Genomic DNA, 17,243 nt, shown 5'->3' with positions numbered 1-17,243 from the left:
ATGCATGAAAGGCATATTTTCCTTCCCTTTTCAAAATGCACCTTGCAAACGTAACAGAAACCCAGCTAGGATCATCTGGAAAAGGAGGAGGAAGACTCGGGGAAGCTGGTGGCAGCTGGTCCTGGGTCTGGCGGACCCTGACGCGAAGGAGAGCCCAGGAAGCTCCCCGGGGAGCCAGTTCTCCTGCTGGCAGTTTTTTGCGTCCTGGAACGTTGCCTACTGGACCTGAAGAGCAGCCGCGACTGTCGCCCACCTGTGGGATGGGCCTGGTGCTGGACGGTAAGGACACGGACCTGGAAGGAGCCCGCGCGAGGGAGGGAGCCTGGGAGTCAGAATCAGGAGAGGGAGGTGCGGGGTGGCGAGGAAGGGAAGGAGGAGAGAAGGAAGGAGCGGGCGGGGGTGCGGCCCCGGGCGGGGTGGGGGGGGTGCGGAGTGGGTGGAGAAAGCCGCTAGAGCAAATTTGGGGCCGGACCAGGCTGCACTCGGCTGGCTTTTAACCTGGGCAGTGGAGGCGGGGTAAGGAGCAAGAGGAAGGGGAGGTGTGTGGAGTAGGGGTGGGTGGGGGGAGTTGGAAGCAAATGACATCACAGCAGGTCAGAGAAAAAGGGTTGATCGGCAGGCACCCAGAAGAGTAGGTCCTTTGGCATTGGGAGCTTGAGCCCAGTCGGCCCTAGCAGGGACCCCAGCGCCCGAGAGACCATGCAGAGGTCGCCTCTGGAAAAGGCCAGCGTTGTCTCCAAACTTTTTTTCAGGTGAGAGGGTGGCCAACTGAGCTTTGGAAGGACACGTGCCCACGAAAGAGGAGGGCGTGTGTATGGGCTGGGTTTGGGGAAATGGAACAAGCAGTTTTTAAAAAGATGCTCTATCATTCATTGTTTTGAAAGAAAATGTGGGTATAGTGGCATGAAACAGCATTAAGAAGAGATGGAAGAATGAAGTTAAGCTGATTGAATAGAGCCACATCTACTTGCAACTGAAAAGTTAGAATCTCAAGACCCAGATATGCTTCTATGTGGTTTTCTTTGATTTTTCTAAGAAACTAAAAAACTTGTTAATAACAAATACGTGTGGTTTATTGGTTCCCCCCCTCAAGCCTTGAACACTTGATTGTCTTCTTGGCACATACAGGTACCATACCTGCATATAGTAGGTGTTCAGAAAACGTTTCTTGACTGAATTCTGCAAAAGAAACTTTTGGGGGGTAGGTAGAAAATATATGCTTAAAGTATTTATTGCTATGAGACTGAGTAAATTTAGTATTTGCCACAAGTAAATTATGCTTCCTTTAAAAATTGAAAGCCAATTTGTTGAAATAGTTATCTTGAAAAAGTTAACTTTACAAGCTATAAATTTTAAAAACCATAGGAATAGATACTGAAGTTATATCCAACTGACATTTAATAAATTGTATTCATATCCTAATGTGATGAGCCATAGAAGCTTGCAAACTTTAATTATTTTTTAAAATAGTGTCTAAGTTTGGAATCTTAGGCGAAGTGTTATTAGATGTAGCACTTCATATTTGAAGTGTTCTTTGAATATTGCATCTACTTTGTTCCTGTTATTTTACCTGTGTGAATGAATGAATAGGTACAGCTCTCTCATGGGACCTTACTTGACTCATAATTACCCAATGAATATGCATACAGATGTATCAAAAAAGTCAAATATATTATAAATAGCTCATATATGTCTGTAGAGGGGAAGGAATTTAGCTTTCATATCTCTCTTATGTTTAGTTCTCTGCATGTGCAGTTAATCCTGGAACTCCGGTGCTAAGGAGGGACCATTGGCCCTTGAAAGAGAGCTCCTCCCTGTGGATGAGAGAGAAGGACTTTACTCTTTGGAATTATCTTTTTGTGTTGATGTTATAGCACCTTTTGTTACTCCATCTTTAAAATTGGCTTATCTATTGATCTGCTTTCCTACTACTTATAAATCAGAATGTTAATTGGCATAAATAATAGACTTTTTTAGCAGAGAACTTTGAGGAACCTAAATGCCAATCAGTCTAAAAATGCAGTATTCAGAAGAGTGAATATTCCATGGATAATTCTAAATACTATTTAACTTAAAAATAACTTACTATTGATCTATCAAAGTGGGTTTTTATATAATTTTCTTTTTACAAATCACCTGATTAATGTAGTTTTAAAAATGCTGTCAGGTTGGTTTGCAAAGAAAATATATTATAAAGCCTACTAAGTTTGTTAAGAGCATACTCATTTCTGTTCTCCAAAATATTTCATAAGTTGCTCTAAGAATAGGTATGTTTTTAAAAGTTAAGTTCCTACTGTTTATAGGAACTGACAATCACCTAAAATACCAGTGATTACAGATTTCCTTCTGGCCTTCTGGACTGCAATTCTAAAAGTATAGGAAACGTATTTTTCTGCATTAAGTTAGGCAGTACTGCTTAGTCTTCAAGAGTGGTAGGCTTTGAAGTCAGATTATTTTGATTCAGATCCTACATCTACTGTTTAGTAGCTGTGTGACCTGAGGCAGGTCCCATAACGTCTCTCTGTGTGACTTGACCTTTAAAATTTGGAGACTAATAGGATCTATATCATAGGAATTAATCCCTTGAGAAAAGGAATGTGAGGAGTTAACCCAATGTTAACTGCTATTATTATGGATTACTATATTTTTACAGTCATTATAGTACTTATACCTTATGTATAGAATATGCTCAATTAATGTTTGTTGAGTATAATTTTGTGACTCTCAATCTGTATATGCAGTGAATGGGCCCGTATGAGAATTTAATTTATGAAAAACTCTGTTTCACATGGCCTTACTGGATATACAGGAAACACATCACATATTTCTATCATATGGTATTAAATGCCTTAGAACTTAACTTTCTGAATAGGATCCCTTCAGTTTGAGAGTCACAAAAGAGTAAAATTGTTATGGTATGGGTTATAGATTGTATTGAATATCTCTTTGTATGTCTAGGTTTTGTCATTGGAAAACCAAAACAGTTTGGAAAATAATATATAAGTTATTTCTTACTTTTTAAATTTTGCATGGATTTCACATCAAGTATAAATTTTGAAAGACATCTGAACTGTCATAACCCATATATGTATAAAATAAACATAATCTAAGAGAATTTCACCATGAAAAATTCAGGTAGTTTGTAAACGTCAAGGCAAACAAGTGAATTAAGTTGAAATTTTTATGAAAATAACATTTATGAAATAGGAAGCTATTTTTAAACCAGAATATATTAGCATAGAATTTATAATTCATATACAAGTGGGATTGATTTATAAATGGTCACTAACAGAGATTGTGCTTTTTTAATTTGGAGCAATTTTTAAAGTTTACGTTTTCTCACAACTTTTAAGGTAGTTATTCTAGTTGTTCTTCTCTGTCTCCTCTCTCATGCCCTGAATTTTTCATGTTTTGTTTAGTTGTGAGAGTGTATATCAAACTGTGTATCAGTTGACATCATTTGAATTTTGGTCATGTTATCTGTGCTACAAGTCTAGGTCTATACTGAGGAATTATGAGAACCTCACAGAATCCAAGTATACAAATGCCACTGATTTCTTACAAGGAATATGGGGTCTCTTGTAAACTCTGCTGATAAGTCTCAAATAAGACCAAAGAGTAAAATATTGTTAGGATTTAAGGTGGAAATTCATCAAAGAATCACATAGTATAAGTCACAAGTTAACAGTAAGATAATTTGAGATGCTTTTGTAGTTATTAAACAAAAAGTAATGAGAGATTTTAAAACAAATACACCTGAATTTATATGTCAGAATAGGTATGCTGGTTCAAAATAGCTACCTAATGAAAACCACACTCGTATCCTAAACATTCTGCCTTTGGTCAAAATAATTTTGAATCTCTTCTTATGAAATTGCCTTTCTAAATAATGCATAAATTTCTTCTCATTAGTATATATTAGCCTCATTATTTTATAGTTATTATTTTATATTCATAGCTTGCTTTAGGTTAAAAATTATATTACTCAGACTAGTTTCTTGGACTTGCTTCCAAGTGACTTTGACTGTATAACAAAATCAAATTCACTCTGAAAATATGAAGATTTTTCATCACAATTTCCTTTGTTAACATCCAAGTGCTACCTAATTTTAGGTGTTTTCATCAAAAAAACTGCATTGCAAACTTTAAAGACAATTCTTTTGTTTGTTTTTAAAAGACAGGGTCTCACTCTGTTGCCCCAGCTGGAGTGCAGTGATGCAATCATAACTCGCTGCAGCCTCCACCCCCTGGGCTCAAGTGAGCCTTCTATCTTGCCTCACAAGTAGCTGGGACTACACGTTTACAGGTGTGTGCCACCACGCCTGGCTAATTTTTTTTTTTTTTAAGTTTTATAGAGACAGTGTCTCACTGAGTTGCCCAGGCTGCTCTCAGAACTCCTGCCCTCAAGTTATCCTCCCACCTTGGTCTCCCAAAATACTGGGATTACAGGCATAAGTCACCTCACCCTGTCAGCCTAAAGACAGTGCTTAATGAAGAGAACTAAGTGCTCCGAGCAATTGAAGTATAATAATAAGTATATTATGAAAGATTTGTAAAGATGACCATTTTTAATGGGACCACACTTATTTGGTTATATAAATTACAATACACTATTACGAATTCATCATGATGATTTTATATTTACATTTTATTTACGTTTGCAATTTTTGAGGAAAGCTAAAATTATGGCTGAGCCATAAATATTTTTGCAGTTTGTTGTGGGTGTTTGTAAAAATGTTGCCGTGGGAGACTAGTTGGCTACTCAAGCAAGGGTTTAGTCTAGTTCTGATCAATACATATGCATTATCTTAGGTTTGTCTCTCAGACAAACCTTAGGCTGTCCAAATCAAACTAACATAGATGCATAAAACAAAGGCCAATATGTGTTGAACAATTATGTTGTGATGTACAGCTGCCAAGATTCCTGATTACTCTAAGTCCTTTTAGTCAGTCCATGGGCAAATGCCAACAATGTGGACAGCCCAGGGTGTCCATATTCTCTTTTGGCTTTATATCCTGTAGGAATTGGAGGAGGCCACCTCTGGAATAGGAGCCCTTCTGTCTTGAACAATGTTGCCTGAACACTAACAAATGTTGACTTTCTACACCAGTCCCTCAGTAGTCTCTTCCATTCATCTTCCTTTTGCTGACCGTGTTTTGTTATTACACAGTTGAGTTTTTTCAGCTGGGAATATGTGTTAATTTTGTGTCAATTTTGATTAACTTAATTCTCAGAGTTCTAAAAGTACCTCCTGTACATGATACGTGACTAAAATTATAATTACTTATGTTTATATATAAAATATCTGTGTATGTATAATTATATAATTAAGTTTCTTTTAGTCAATTTCACAAGTTTTAAAAAGTCCTTCTTTGTTTTGAAGTTTATTCCAATAGTTTATATATGCTAGTTAAATTATTAATCACTTGACTCAAGGAATATTCTTATATACTTATAAGGCATAGTGTAGTTTTAATATTTAATTCCTTGCTAAAGAGAGAAGTGGAATCTATTTTTCTTAGCTGCTTCATCAATATTTTATGTTTGATGTGACAGTCAAAATATCCCTCAGAGCCAACTGTTACACTAGGGAAATCACAGTTTTCCAGTTATGTTTTATGGGAGGGAGTGGAACAGTGTAATAATATTCAATACATAAACGTTAACACTTGTTTAAAGGTCCTTGAGTGAACACTGCTATAAAATGCGTTATTATTGCTAGTGTCTTTCACAAGAGCCTGTAATTTCAGTATGATAGAGCTATAATATAAGCACAGTATTGCAAAACCATCAGGGAAGGATGTTAACTATTTAGCATGCAGTTATATATTGGTTGTCAAACTTTAAAAACTTCTCTGACTCAGCAGCAATTTTGGCAATTTTTATCCCAATGCATCTGTGTAGGGCATCTTCCTGGAGCAAAACCTCTGAGATGCAATGAGGTCAAGAGGGGAAAACAGACTATGATAAAGGTCTGGTTGTTTGGAAATCTTGGCAGAAAGATCAATTTACAAATATGTCAAGTGCATTATCATGGAAGAAAACATTGCTCTTTCAATTGGTTCTCTTCAGCACTCTAGAATCAATGTACCACATAGTTGTTTCAGTGTGAAACTGGCATTACGAAGTGGCTTTACTGTAGGGCTTTGTGTCAGCAAAGAGCTTAGGCTTCTTTTAGCAAGAAGCTTGTACAAATTTAATTTACTATTAGCTTGCTTGATGTAGAGAATTACATTCCTACAGAGCTCTGAAAAATCTTTTTTTCAGAGTTTTTCACAGCTGTATTCAAGTTGCAAGGCGTGTCAAATTTCCTATTTTCTGTGCAGCTCTATTATTACTATCTTTTGACATAAATTACAATTTCAGATTCAAAAACTTTGTATGTCAGGGCCTTTTATAATTTGTTTAGTACGATATTCAGACCATTTCGAGACTCTTCCATGGAACAATTTAATAAAGATCTTTTTGTGATGGTTATGAGTTCATGGTGATCAACCCTGGAGACATATGTATATTGTAGATTGATGACATTCAACAGTCCTGCAGTGCTGGCATCATTTTGATAAAAAGGAGTCAAAGCAACTGAGACCGTGGGCAGATTTTTAATACTTAAAACAATTATTCCATCGAAGTTTTCTTGTGTCCCTTCTGACTTAGCCTTTGTGGGATAGCAGGCTTACTAATTCCTTGCTCATGGGGTAAGGAAATGAAGATTTTTGCTAGGTCCATAGGATTATTAGAACTCTCAGCCTTAAAACTATACCTGGATATAGCCAGAAAATTTTCCCATAGCTTGCTCCAAAGAGCTGAGATAGAGCAGTACTTCTTTTGTGGTCATGATTCTGGCTAACTTGGAAGATAATCTGATTTGAATTCCGTATTCTAAGTGAAACATTACGAAGGTAGAAGTAGACAGAAGGAAATTGTTGCTGCCCTTTATGAAACAAATTATGTGAAACCCAGGTTTCTCAAGGGCTTCATAGAAGCACTCAGCTGGGGCACTTAACCTAATCTAAGGCTGGTCAAGGAAGGCTTGCTGGCGGAAGTGTCTTTTGCAGTCACATCTAAAGGAGGTTATTCAATTGGAATTATCCAAAGAGGGTAGGGATAGGTTAGGAAAAATTTGAACAGATAGTGTGGAGGAATGTCAGGATGAGTAAGCATGGCACCTTCGAAGAACCCTGAGAAGTTCCCTATGACTGGAACATAAAATGTGTGACAGAAATTTGTGGGAGATGGGTCTGGAAACTCTAAAAGGGGCCAGAACATAAGGGGCTTTGTAAGCTTTGTTTGGGCTTGATCATACTGGAAGTGAAAAGCCATGACTTTTAAACAGGGGAGGGACGTAATTAATTCACATACTGTTGCAGTTTTGCAAAAGAAAAGATGAACTGAAAGAGTGGCAGTAGGGAGAGAGAGAGAGAGAGAGCGAGAGAGATTTAAAAGGAGGTAAAATCAACTGGTTTGGTAATTAATTAGCAGTGGAAAAGGAAAGGAGAAGAGTTAAAGATAACATCTAGATTTGTTGATTTGGATAATGGAGGGGATAGTGGTGCTGCTTACTGAATGAGAAAATTTAATTGGAGAAGAAAGTATGGAGTAGGAGTGGAGACCTATGAGACTCTACTTCTGTCAAAAACAGAAAAGGAAATGATGTGTTTGGCTCAGGGTCAGGTAAGATGGTTATTTGAAAATGTTTTAAAGTGATTTAGAGCTTAGCCTTAGGTAAGAGTTATAAGATGTCTGAGGTGACAGTTTTATAAATATTTAGTGTGCCCACAGGTTTGACCTTATTGTGGCATAGCATGACCTGAGAGTAATAGGAACAAGCAGCTGAGTTTTAGGTATGGTACTGGTTAAATTCTACTTAGAAGTTCTACTTAGAACTCTCCTATGTAACCCTCCTATATAACCTGCTAACTGATGTCTGAACCTCCTGATAACTTCACTTCTTTAGGCAGTGCTTTTCACATCATGGGACACAACATATGAGAGGTCATAGAACTTTAATGAGTTATGAAAATCTGCTTGGGACTTCAGATGCTGTCTCCAGTGATTGAATAAAAATAGGACCTCACCTACTATGATGAGGTTTTTGTGTGTGTTAAAAGAAGGTTTTCATTACTTTTGAAAAGGTTATATATCCTTGTTTTATGTTAAAACTTTGATCTTTGTTAAATATGCAGAGTTCCTTCTCAGCACTGCCTAGAAGTGCAGCTACCTCCTACCTGACTTTATATCTACTTCCAAAGGCCTAGTGAAGGCTTAAGAATTTCGAAAAGAGACTCTAGAATTTCATTTGGTACCAGTCAGGCAAATACGTGAAAATTAGGCATAATAGGTGGAATCCCAGGGGTACTGACAGCTGTGTTTAGAGGTGATTCAAGGGCCAGACCTTGGAGTCCAGCATTGGTTATGGGTGTGACACAAAAATGAAGCCTATGTTGACTGGGATTAGCAACCACAGTTCTAGAGGAAGCAAGGTGGAGAAACTATATGGGGGACTCCCTTTGTACATTTTATTTATTTTAAACATCTTTATAAACTCTAGAAATTAAAACAATACCAACACAAAAGCATCACTTTTTCAACCAAAATTTATTGCTATACTTTTATGTGTAAAGGACCAGATAGTAAATATTTTCAACTTTATGGGCCACATAAGTCTCTGCCATAGACAATATACAAACAAATGAGCATGGCTGTGTTTCAATTAAACTTTATTATGAACATTAAAATTTGATTTTCATGTAACTGTCACATGTTGCAAAATACCTTTATTTAAATTCTAATGCAATACGTTTTAAAATGATACAGTTTTTAGTCTTTCTTAGTTTAAAATAAAGATCTAGAAAATATTTTAAGGCTTTTATAACATTATTGTGTTCAGTAATTGAATAATTTTAGAAGTAAGTGAAACATTTAGACATGCAAAATGGACTTTTCAGGAGAAGAAAATGGTAGCTTAACAGTTATTAAATTATTTTCCAGAATAATTTTTGACTTACAAGCATTTGTTGACCATTTCATTGCCTCTTTTTTTTTGGACTATGCGTCTTTTAATGTGTCCTTCAAGGCAAAGGCTCTATCTTATCTATCTTGTGTCTTGCATTTTCCCAGGGCAATGTTTTTCACAGTTGTTTAAAAAACAATATTTTCATCAATTTTCAAAGGAAATCTTCCATGGGACTGCAGTACATAAAAACAGAAGCGGCAATAAAAGATAATAACGCTCCCATATGTACAAAGAAACAGTTAATGTAGTGCTCTAAAGTAAAGGCTACGGTGATTTTGTATAACATTTATGTGCAATTTTCTTGATCCTCCATGCTTGTATTTTTCACAGTGTTATGTTTCTGAAATTGAGACGCCTTTTATAATTGATGTCAAAAGAAACTTGTCCACCACCAGGCCTAGGAATAAGTTGTAATATGGGAACTTATCAATACATAAAATGTATATATTCCTGTGACCTCAGTTGAATTATTTGCATTGGTTGCATACCACAAGGCTGACTTAAAGTTAGTTTGTTGCTTGAAACTTCTTGGGATAAATTACTTTGTGATCTAGTTTGGAAAAAATAAAACATAATATTTAGTCTGAAGTTTGTCTGGCATGCTAAGCAATGTAATTAAAGTAGAAGTTGCCTAAGCTCAGCACTTTATTATGCCTTGAAATTATACTGCCTGTCCTACAGGTGGAGGTGTTATGAATGCAGCTTGTCACTGTAACCCTATTCATAGCTCTGAAAGGCTGAGAGTGACTCAGAAGAATATTTTTGGTCTGAATATGAAGAACGCTTAGACTAAAACTTTAATTATGATGCTGAAGAAGAAAGTGGGTAGGTGATTGCATGAACAAGTGCATAATATTGTTAATTTCTAAAAACTGTGTATAGTTAATATAGTGCTTCTTTTTGAAAAGGCTATCGTTAAATTGATGGTGAATCCTATAACCAATATCACTTTAAAGCAAGTAAGCATGATAAAGTATTATAAAACCATGGTAATATCATATGTGGCTTGTTATTGTTCCCTGGGTGTTGTACAACTCTGTTATGCTGTGATGAGACCTTGTGCAAACAGGTATGTCCAAGATATGATGGGCTATTAACTGAGCTTGGCCCACGTATGCTGTAATGACATGCTCACTAATGCAGTGCAGAGATAACCAATAACAGATCATAACAGGTCTAAATATATGCAAAGAGATGTCAGCAGAAGCTTTCCTACATAGTGGATACTAAACAAATTAGCCTGACAGCCCAGGATAATGTCTGGATGAATCTAGTGTGCTATAATTAACATATATTCACACATTTGAGAATGGGTGATTTTTTTTGTTCCTATCTATAAAATAATATTTTAAAACATATACATTTCAAATCAGAAGTTGTTGAATTCACTGAAATATCTCTAGAGAACACTGGATGTTGGGGCTCACAGTGTGAAAACCACTGACCTAATTCTTCCCCCATATTGGTTGTTCCTGATCTTCCCTTATATCCCTCATTTCACTCATTTGTATCCTTAGAAAATGATCTCATATTCTACTTAATTTTTATCTTCATTGTCAACTCTCAGTTAGCAATATATGATGGAAGGAGCATGCACTTTGGAATCAGACAGACCTGGCTGGAATCCTAACTCTGTCACTTATTAACAATGTGATCTTAGGCAATTTACTTAATCTCTCTCAACCTCAGCTATTCTCATCAGTACAATGAGTTATCCTTATCTTAACATGGCATAGTATTGTGATATGGAAAATTCATTGAGCATTTGTTCTGTATATTAGTCAAGGTTTTCCAGAGAAGTAGAACCAATGGTACACACACACACACACACACACACACACACACACAATTTATTATAAAGAATTGGCTTACATGATTATGATGGCTAACAAATCCAAAATCTGCAGTATGGATCAGCTGGCAGGAAACTCAGGAGAGTTGATGTTCCAGTTTAAGTCCAAAGGCAGTCTGTTGGGGAATTCTCTCTTTCTCTGGAAGGCAGTCTTTTTGTTCTATTCAGGCCTTCAGTTGATTGGATGAAGTTCATCTTTATTAGAGAGGGCAATCTGCTTTACCCAAAGTTTACTGATTTAAATGTTAATCTCATCCAGAAACACCCTCCCAGTTGACATATAAAATTAACCATCGCTCTATGTAAGCACTTTCTATGCATTAAGTGATAGCAAATAATGCCAGACATAGGGTGTCTTTAATAAATGGTAAGCACTGTTACCAGCAACAACAGCATTATTATAATCTAGCACCTTTTCATCTTTCTGTCTGGGTGCTGAGAAAAGTACCTTTCTTCTCTAAATTTAACCTTGCTCTCCTATGAATTATACCCAGTGCTTTCTCTGAATTATGGATGTCACACTCCTCCTACAAATGCCCCTGCCCCCAATTCTACATTTGTATCCTTTGGTTTGCCATTGACTTTTATCCCCAGCTTTTACATTTGCAGGCATATGTCAGTTAACAATGGGGATGCATTCTGGGAAATATGTCCTTAGGCAATTTTATTGTTCTGAGAATACTACAGAGTATACCTATACAAACCTAGATGTCGTATAGCCTACTACACACTTAGGCAATATGATGTAGCCTTTTGCTTCTAGGCTGCAAACCTGTACAGCTTGTTACTGTACTGAATACTGCAGGCAGTTGTAACACAGTGGTGTTTGTGTATCTAAACATGTCTAAACACAGAAAAGGTGAACTAGAAATACTATGTAATGATCTCATGGGACCACCATTGTATATGCAGTCTGCTGTAGACTGAAACGTCATGCAGAACATGACTGTATCTTATATACTCAGAGTATAACCTTTGTTCATTTGTCCCCTTGTATGCATTGTCCTAACATGGAATTTCTCTGTTACTTAGGGCCAGCGTATTAGTTTACTAGGGCTACCATAACAAAAATACAAACTTGGTGGCTTAAAGAACAGAAATTTATTATCCTACAGTTTTGGAGACTAGAAGTGCAAGATCAAGGGGTTGGCAGCTTTGATTTGGCAGGTTTGATTTCTTCTGAGGCCCACGAGGAAGAGTTTATTCCATGCCTTTCCCCTACCTACCGTCTGGTGGTTTGCTAGAAATCCTTGGCCTTCTTTGACATGCAGAGGCATCATGCTGATCTCTGTCTTCACATGATGTTCTCCCTGTGTGCCTGTCTCTGTGTCCAGACTTCTTTCCTATTAATATGACACCAGTCATATTGGAGGAAGGTCCACTCTAGTGACCTCATTGGAATGTTATTACCTCTGTAAAGATCCTATCTCTAAATAAGGTCATATCCTTAGGTACTGGGGGTTAGGACTCAAACATATCTTTTTTGGGGGAAACACAATTCAACCTATAACAATCAATAACAGTCTTTAGGAGCAGAATGACATATGGAAGTAATTTGAAACCATAAAGTATAATACATGTAATTTATGAAAGCTTTTAAAAGCTATATGTACTTCATATATAGTAGTCCATGAATAGCATGGAGACGTTGCAGAGGATGTTAAGTGACACGATACAGGAACAATCTAAGAGGATCATAAGAAAAAGGACCTTTTACTCTTGAGAGGATTGAAGAATAACTTTCCATTTATGAAATTTTGGTACATGTCCACTAACAATAGGATGAAGGCCACACGTTTGGAAGAATATTTTGATAATGGAGAATGTTGCATATGAAAACATTTTATTGAGAATTAAATAATGTTGACTGGAAGCTTTAGGATGATCAACTTTAGGACTCAGAAAAAGAGAAGAAACATTATTAAAGAATGGTCTCTGGACAGGTATAGACACCCTCACATTTGCATCCTGTTTACTATAGAATTGAAAAATGTTTTACCTCTTTTATTTGGGGTTTTAATATTTCTGAACAGGAGTAACAGCTAAGCAGCACCTTTTTGCAATCAGTGTCCTTATGTGGGCTATAAAAATACCACGTTTGTGTAATTAATTAATTGAGGCATTAATTTGTTCAATTTCTGCTCTGTCCCAGGCACTGAACAAAATGAAGGAGATAGAAAGATAGATATTACATCTACATTGTCCTCAAGAAGTGAGTCTTCTGAGGGAAAGAAATTAGCAAATTGTAATATCAATTATGTTCCATGCCTCCTGCAGGGGATTCAGTAGTTAAAAAACACACACACACACACACACACGATCTATAAGGTGTTTCTTCTTGTGGACCTTATAGTCTAGGGTGCTTGGAAACATGGGGGATTGGTAGACAAGTAAATATACATTTTGTGGTAAAGGCTCAGATGGAAGAAGTACAGGATAGAATAGAGCACACCGCAGGGAATTAACCTAGACTTCAGAGAGACTCACACATACATAATTTATATGTGACTATTTCCATGCATTTGAGGCTTCTTGAAAATAGAGGCTAAGTTTTATTTTAAGTAAGTTATCATTTTTTTTCGGTGCGATGTGGCTGAACCAAAGAATGCCATGCCCAGTGATAGTAATAGGATAATCTTTTTCATGCCTAATAAGTCAATAGTTTCATTCAAAGGGAGCTCCTACAGAGTTCAAAAAGAAGAGAATCTGGCACATTGCTTTTAAAGTTCATTTTCCTAAAGCGTGAATGGATGCAAGAGATTATAACATTTTGAGGTAGAAAAAAAATTCTGAAATGCCTATAAAATGTATTTTCTCCAAATTATCATGCTTTGTGCTTTTAATGACCTGATTGCAAAGGTGAACATTTTGAATTCTTAAATTGCTTATTAGAATTGGTTAATGAATCAATTATCCATTATTGTGTTTTTGCTATTGGAAAAATAGCTATTTAAGTGTTTTGCAGACCTTTACTTAAGTATATGTTGCTTTTATGAAAAAAAAGACGTAAATATGAAGTAAAAGGGATTTAAAGCAAGGCTGTTGCAGTACAGTTTTATTAATTCCTTGGTAAACCTTGACTCAATTGCTGTCTATGTTCTCTGCCTCTGTCTTGTTCCTCATCTCTGGGATTCACTGTGGGAATCCGGGGCTTCTGACCAATCCTGCCTCTCTCAAGCTTTGCCATTGGTCTCCCTCCCAGTGATAACAAGGCTTCAAGAAAATGAAAATAGCTTTAGTAGTATTGGTCCTCAAACTCAAGAACAAGATGAAACTTAAATCGTGAGTCACACAATGTGTTTACCTACATTCTCCTGCTCCCAAAAAGGAGAAGTAAAGAAGATGCTAGCTCTACCTTTTAATTTGCAGTACTTCGCAATTTGTTTTCTTGAGGGTTAAGTAATAACAGTGGAAGAAAAAAAGGGTTAAAATGCCACCAAGAACCTAATTCCATGTTTAGTTTGAAAATGGGAAATCAGCTGCCACTGGGAAGTCTGAATCCAATGCCATGATGTTCTTGGAATCCTTCTGAGAAATAATCATGCGTAGCCGTAACGTAACAGCATAACAGAGCAAAGAACATAAACAGATGAGGGTGAAGGAAAGATCACAACAGATGAGAAAAATTCCGGAGTTGACTGACCATTTTATCTGTTTAGATGATTTCAGACAGAATCCTAGAGACCAACTTTATCACAATTGAATTTTGAAAATCACCAGCTTTGTCATTGTGATGCAGCATCAGTTTTAGTATTATCCTTGGAGTATTGTTAATCATCTTCATCTTAGAACATTTTTGAGGTCACTTCTAGTCTCTATTTTACCAATGAACAAACAAGTGAAAATCCCCAAACTGCATCAGGAAGAATTACACAGTGTTTTTTTTTTAAATTTGGGAAAAGTCAATTCAATGCAGTAACTTGCAAGCAAGTGCTAGAAAGGATTTAATAAACAGTGATTTTTTTGTACACATAGTGAGAGGTCATTAAATCATTTCGTTTTTAAAGGTCATAAAAAAGTCTAGTATGCGCTTTGCCTGTAGTGGTTCATGCCAGACAGGTTCCTGACTCTATAGCCCGGAGCTTATCAAAGGATTTATGTCCCCAAAGAGAAATGTCATCTCCACCTTTCAATAAACACTTTAGCAGAGAAAAATCAAATGCCTTTAATTCCAAATGTTGAGTTAATTCCAGAAAGACAACCATGGCTCAGAAAAGACAGGAGTATTTCTCTGTCAAAAGACAGAGAAACCCATTAGAGAGTGTTTACTTTAGGTCCTATTGATGGTATCTGAACAAGCTAGGTAAACAAAGAGCTTCAATAAGGGATTTTGAGGACTAGAAAAAGAGAGGAAATACCAAATAAATGGAATAATTATAAAACAAATACCAGCAAAGTTAAATCAATATATCATATGGGAGATCTCCTCATATCACTCATGTAATGTCTATTTTGTTTCTGTATTAGGCAGAGGAGAGGTGGAACTTGTTTTCCTTTTTCCCTCTCAGCTACGAATGGACATGCTTGAAACCGCTTCTCTGCTTCTGTTCTCTAGAATGTGATTGTCTAACAGTAATAGTGATGAAATTTTGACAGTTGCACAAGTTTCTCTTTTTAAGCTTTAAAAATGCCAGCCAGTAACCCAGTGGCATTTCTACCGTAAAATCTTAAGGCCAATCCATTTCCCCTCTTCCTTATTTTCTTGGTTTCAAATATATTTTTATTGCCAATGGAAATAAAAATCTCTAATTAGAGAGCAATGGTATCCCTTGTCTTGTGAGCAAAGAGCTCCTAAATATGAACTCACACAGGATGCAGCAGTTTATAGGGTAATCATTCTTCTTTCTAGCCAGTTGTTCCAGCTACAGTTTCATGGCTCTTATTGGTGGCATAATGCCTCGATAGAATAAAAATCTACCCCAAATTATGGAAAGGCACTCTGTGGATGCTTCTCTAAAGTAGATGGGCATCAACTATAAATCACAATGCTTTGTTTCTTCTGTTATCTTTCAAGATGGGTCAGGTTTTTTGGGAGGGGGCAGGGGCATTTCTTATTATTGCCTCTTAAGTGCTTGAGTCTTTGAAATCCAAGTCATGTGAGTGAATTAGATACAGCTGTTAGAAGTGGCCTTTCAATGCCAATGGTACATGTTTCTTGATTTCTTTACAATACTATTGCCTTTACCACTTTTTATTTGAATTCATAGTAGTCCCAGAAGTGAAGTTCATTGATTCTGGAGGACAAAAAAACAAAACAATTTACACAACTTACAGTGCATGTCACCAATCCTTAGATCTTCTCATGAGCTATGCATGCAATCTTAAATCACTTGCTGTAGCCAACCAGCTATTAATATATTTAAAAGAGCTTAGATTATCAAAGTCACTATAATGAAAATTTTGATTTCTAGGAGTGAAAAATCAAATGTTTTGTAAAACTTTCTAATATTAACACTGACAGTTGATTTCTAATGCTGTTGTTCTTAATAATAACTTTACTGAGAAATAATTCATATTCAAAACAACTTACCCATTTAACACATAGAATTCAATAATTTTTTTCATATATTCAAAGAGTTGTCTATCACGATAATCAATTTTAGAACACTTTAGTCACTGCGAAAAGAAGCTCCATTCCTATTAGCAGTCATTCCTTATTCCAAATTACCCTGCTTGCCCTAGACAACTACAAATGTACTTTCCATCTGTATAGATTTGCCTATTCTGGAAATTTTATGTAAATGGAACAAAGTGTTCTTTCGTGACTGGCTTATTTCACTTAGCATATATATATATATATATATGTGTGTGTGTGTGTGTGTGTATATATATATATATATACACACACACATTTTTTTCTTTTTTGAGATGGAGTCTTTCTCTGTCACCAGGCTGGAGTGCAGTGGGGCAATTTCGGCTCACTGCAACCTTCGCCTCTTGGGTTCAAGTGATTTCCCTGTGTCAGCCTCCCGAGTAGCTGGGATTACAAGTATGTGCCACCATGCCCAGCTAGTATTTTGTATTTTAGTAGAGATGGGATTTCACCATGTTGGCCAGGATGGTCTGGATCTCCTGACCTCATGATCCGCCTGCCTCAGTCTCCCAAAGTGTTGGGATTACAGACGTTAGCCACCGCACCCCCCTTCACTTAGCATATTTTTTTTTAAAAAAAGATTCACCCCTGTTGTAGCATGTATCAGTGTGTCATTCTTCTTTATTTTATTAGAGTCAGGGCCTTGCTCTGTTGTCCAGGTTGGAATGTGCAGTGGCGTGATCATGGCTCACTGTAGCCTTGAAGTCATGGGCTAAAGCAATCCTCCCACCTCAGTCTTCTGAGTAGTTGAGACTACAGGCATGTGCCACCATGACTGGCT

General features: G+C 36.7%; 1 protein-coding gene across 1 annotated transcript in view; it reads left to right on the top strand.

Moving 5' to 3' along the window:
• Positions 1-607: 607 nt before the first annotated feature.
• The window catches only part of CFTR (CF transmembrane conductance regulator), a 181,957-nt gene continuing 165,321 nt past the window's right edge, over positions 608-17,243 (top strand). The window contains exon 1 of the mRNA XM_064374118.1: positions 608-752. Coding sequence (XP_064230188.1) covers positions 700-752 — 53 coding nt within the window. The 5' untranslated portion in view covers positions 608-699. The remainder of the gene's footprint in view (positions 753-17,243) is intronic.

This window comes from Aotus nancymaae, unplaced genomic scaffold (assembly GCF_030222135.1).
Source record: "Aotus nancymaae isolate 86718 unplaced genomic scaffold, 86718_ANA_hifiasm-v0.15.2.pri h1tg000002l, whole genome shotgun sequence".
Lineage (NCBI taxonomy): Eukaryota > Metazoa > Chordata > Mammalia > Primates > Aotidae > Aotus > Aotus nancymaae.
This window is presented reverse-complemented; position numbering and strand designations above follow the sequence as displayed.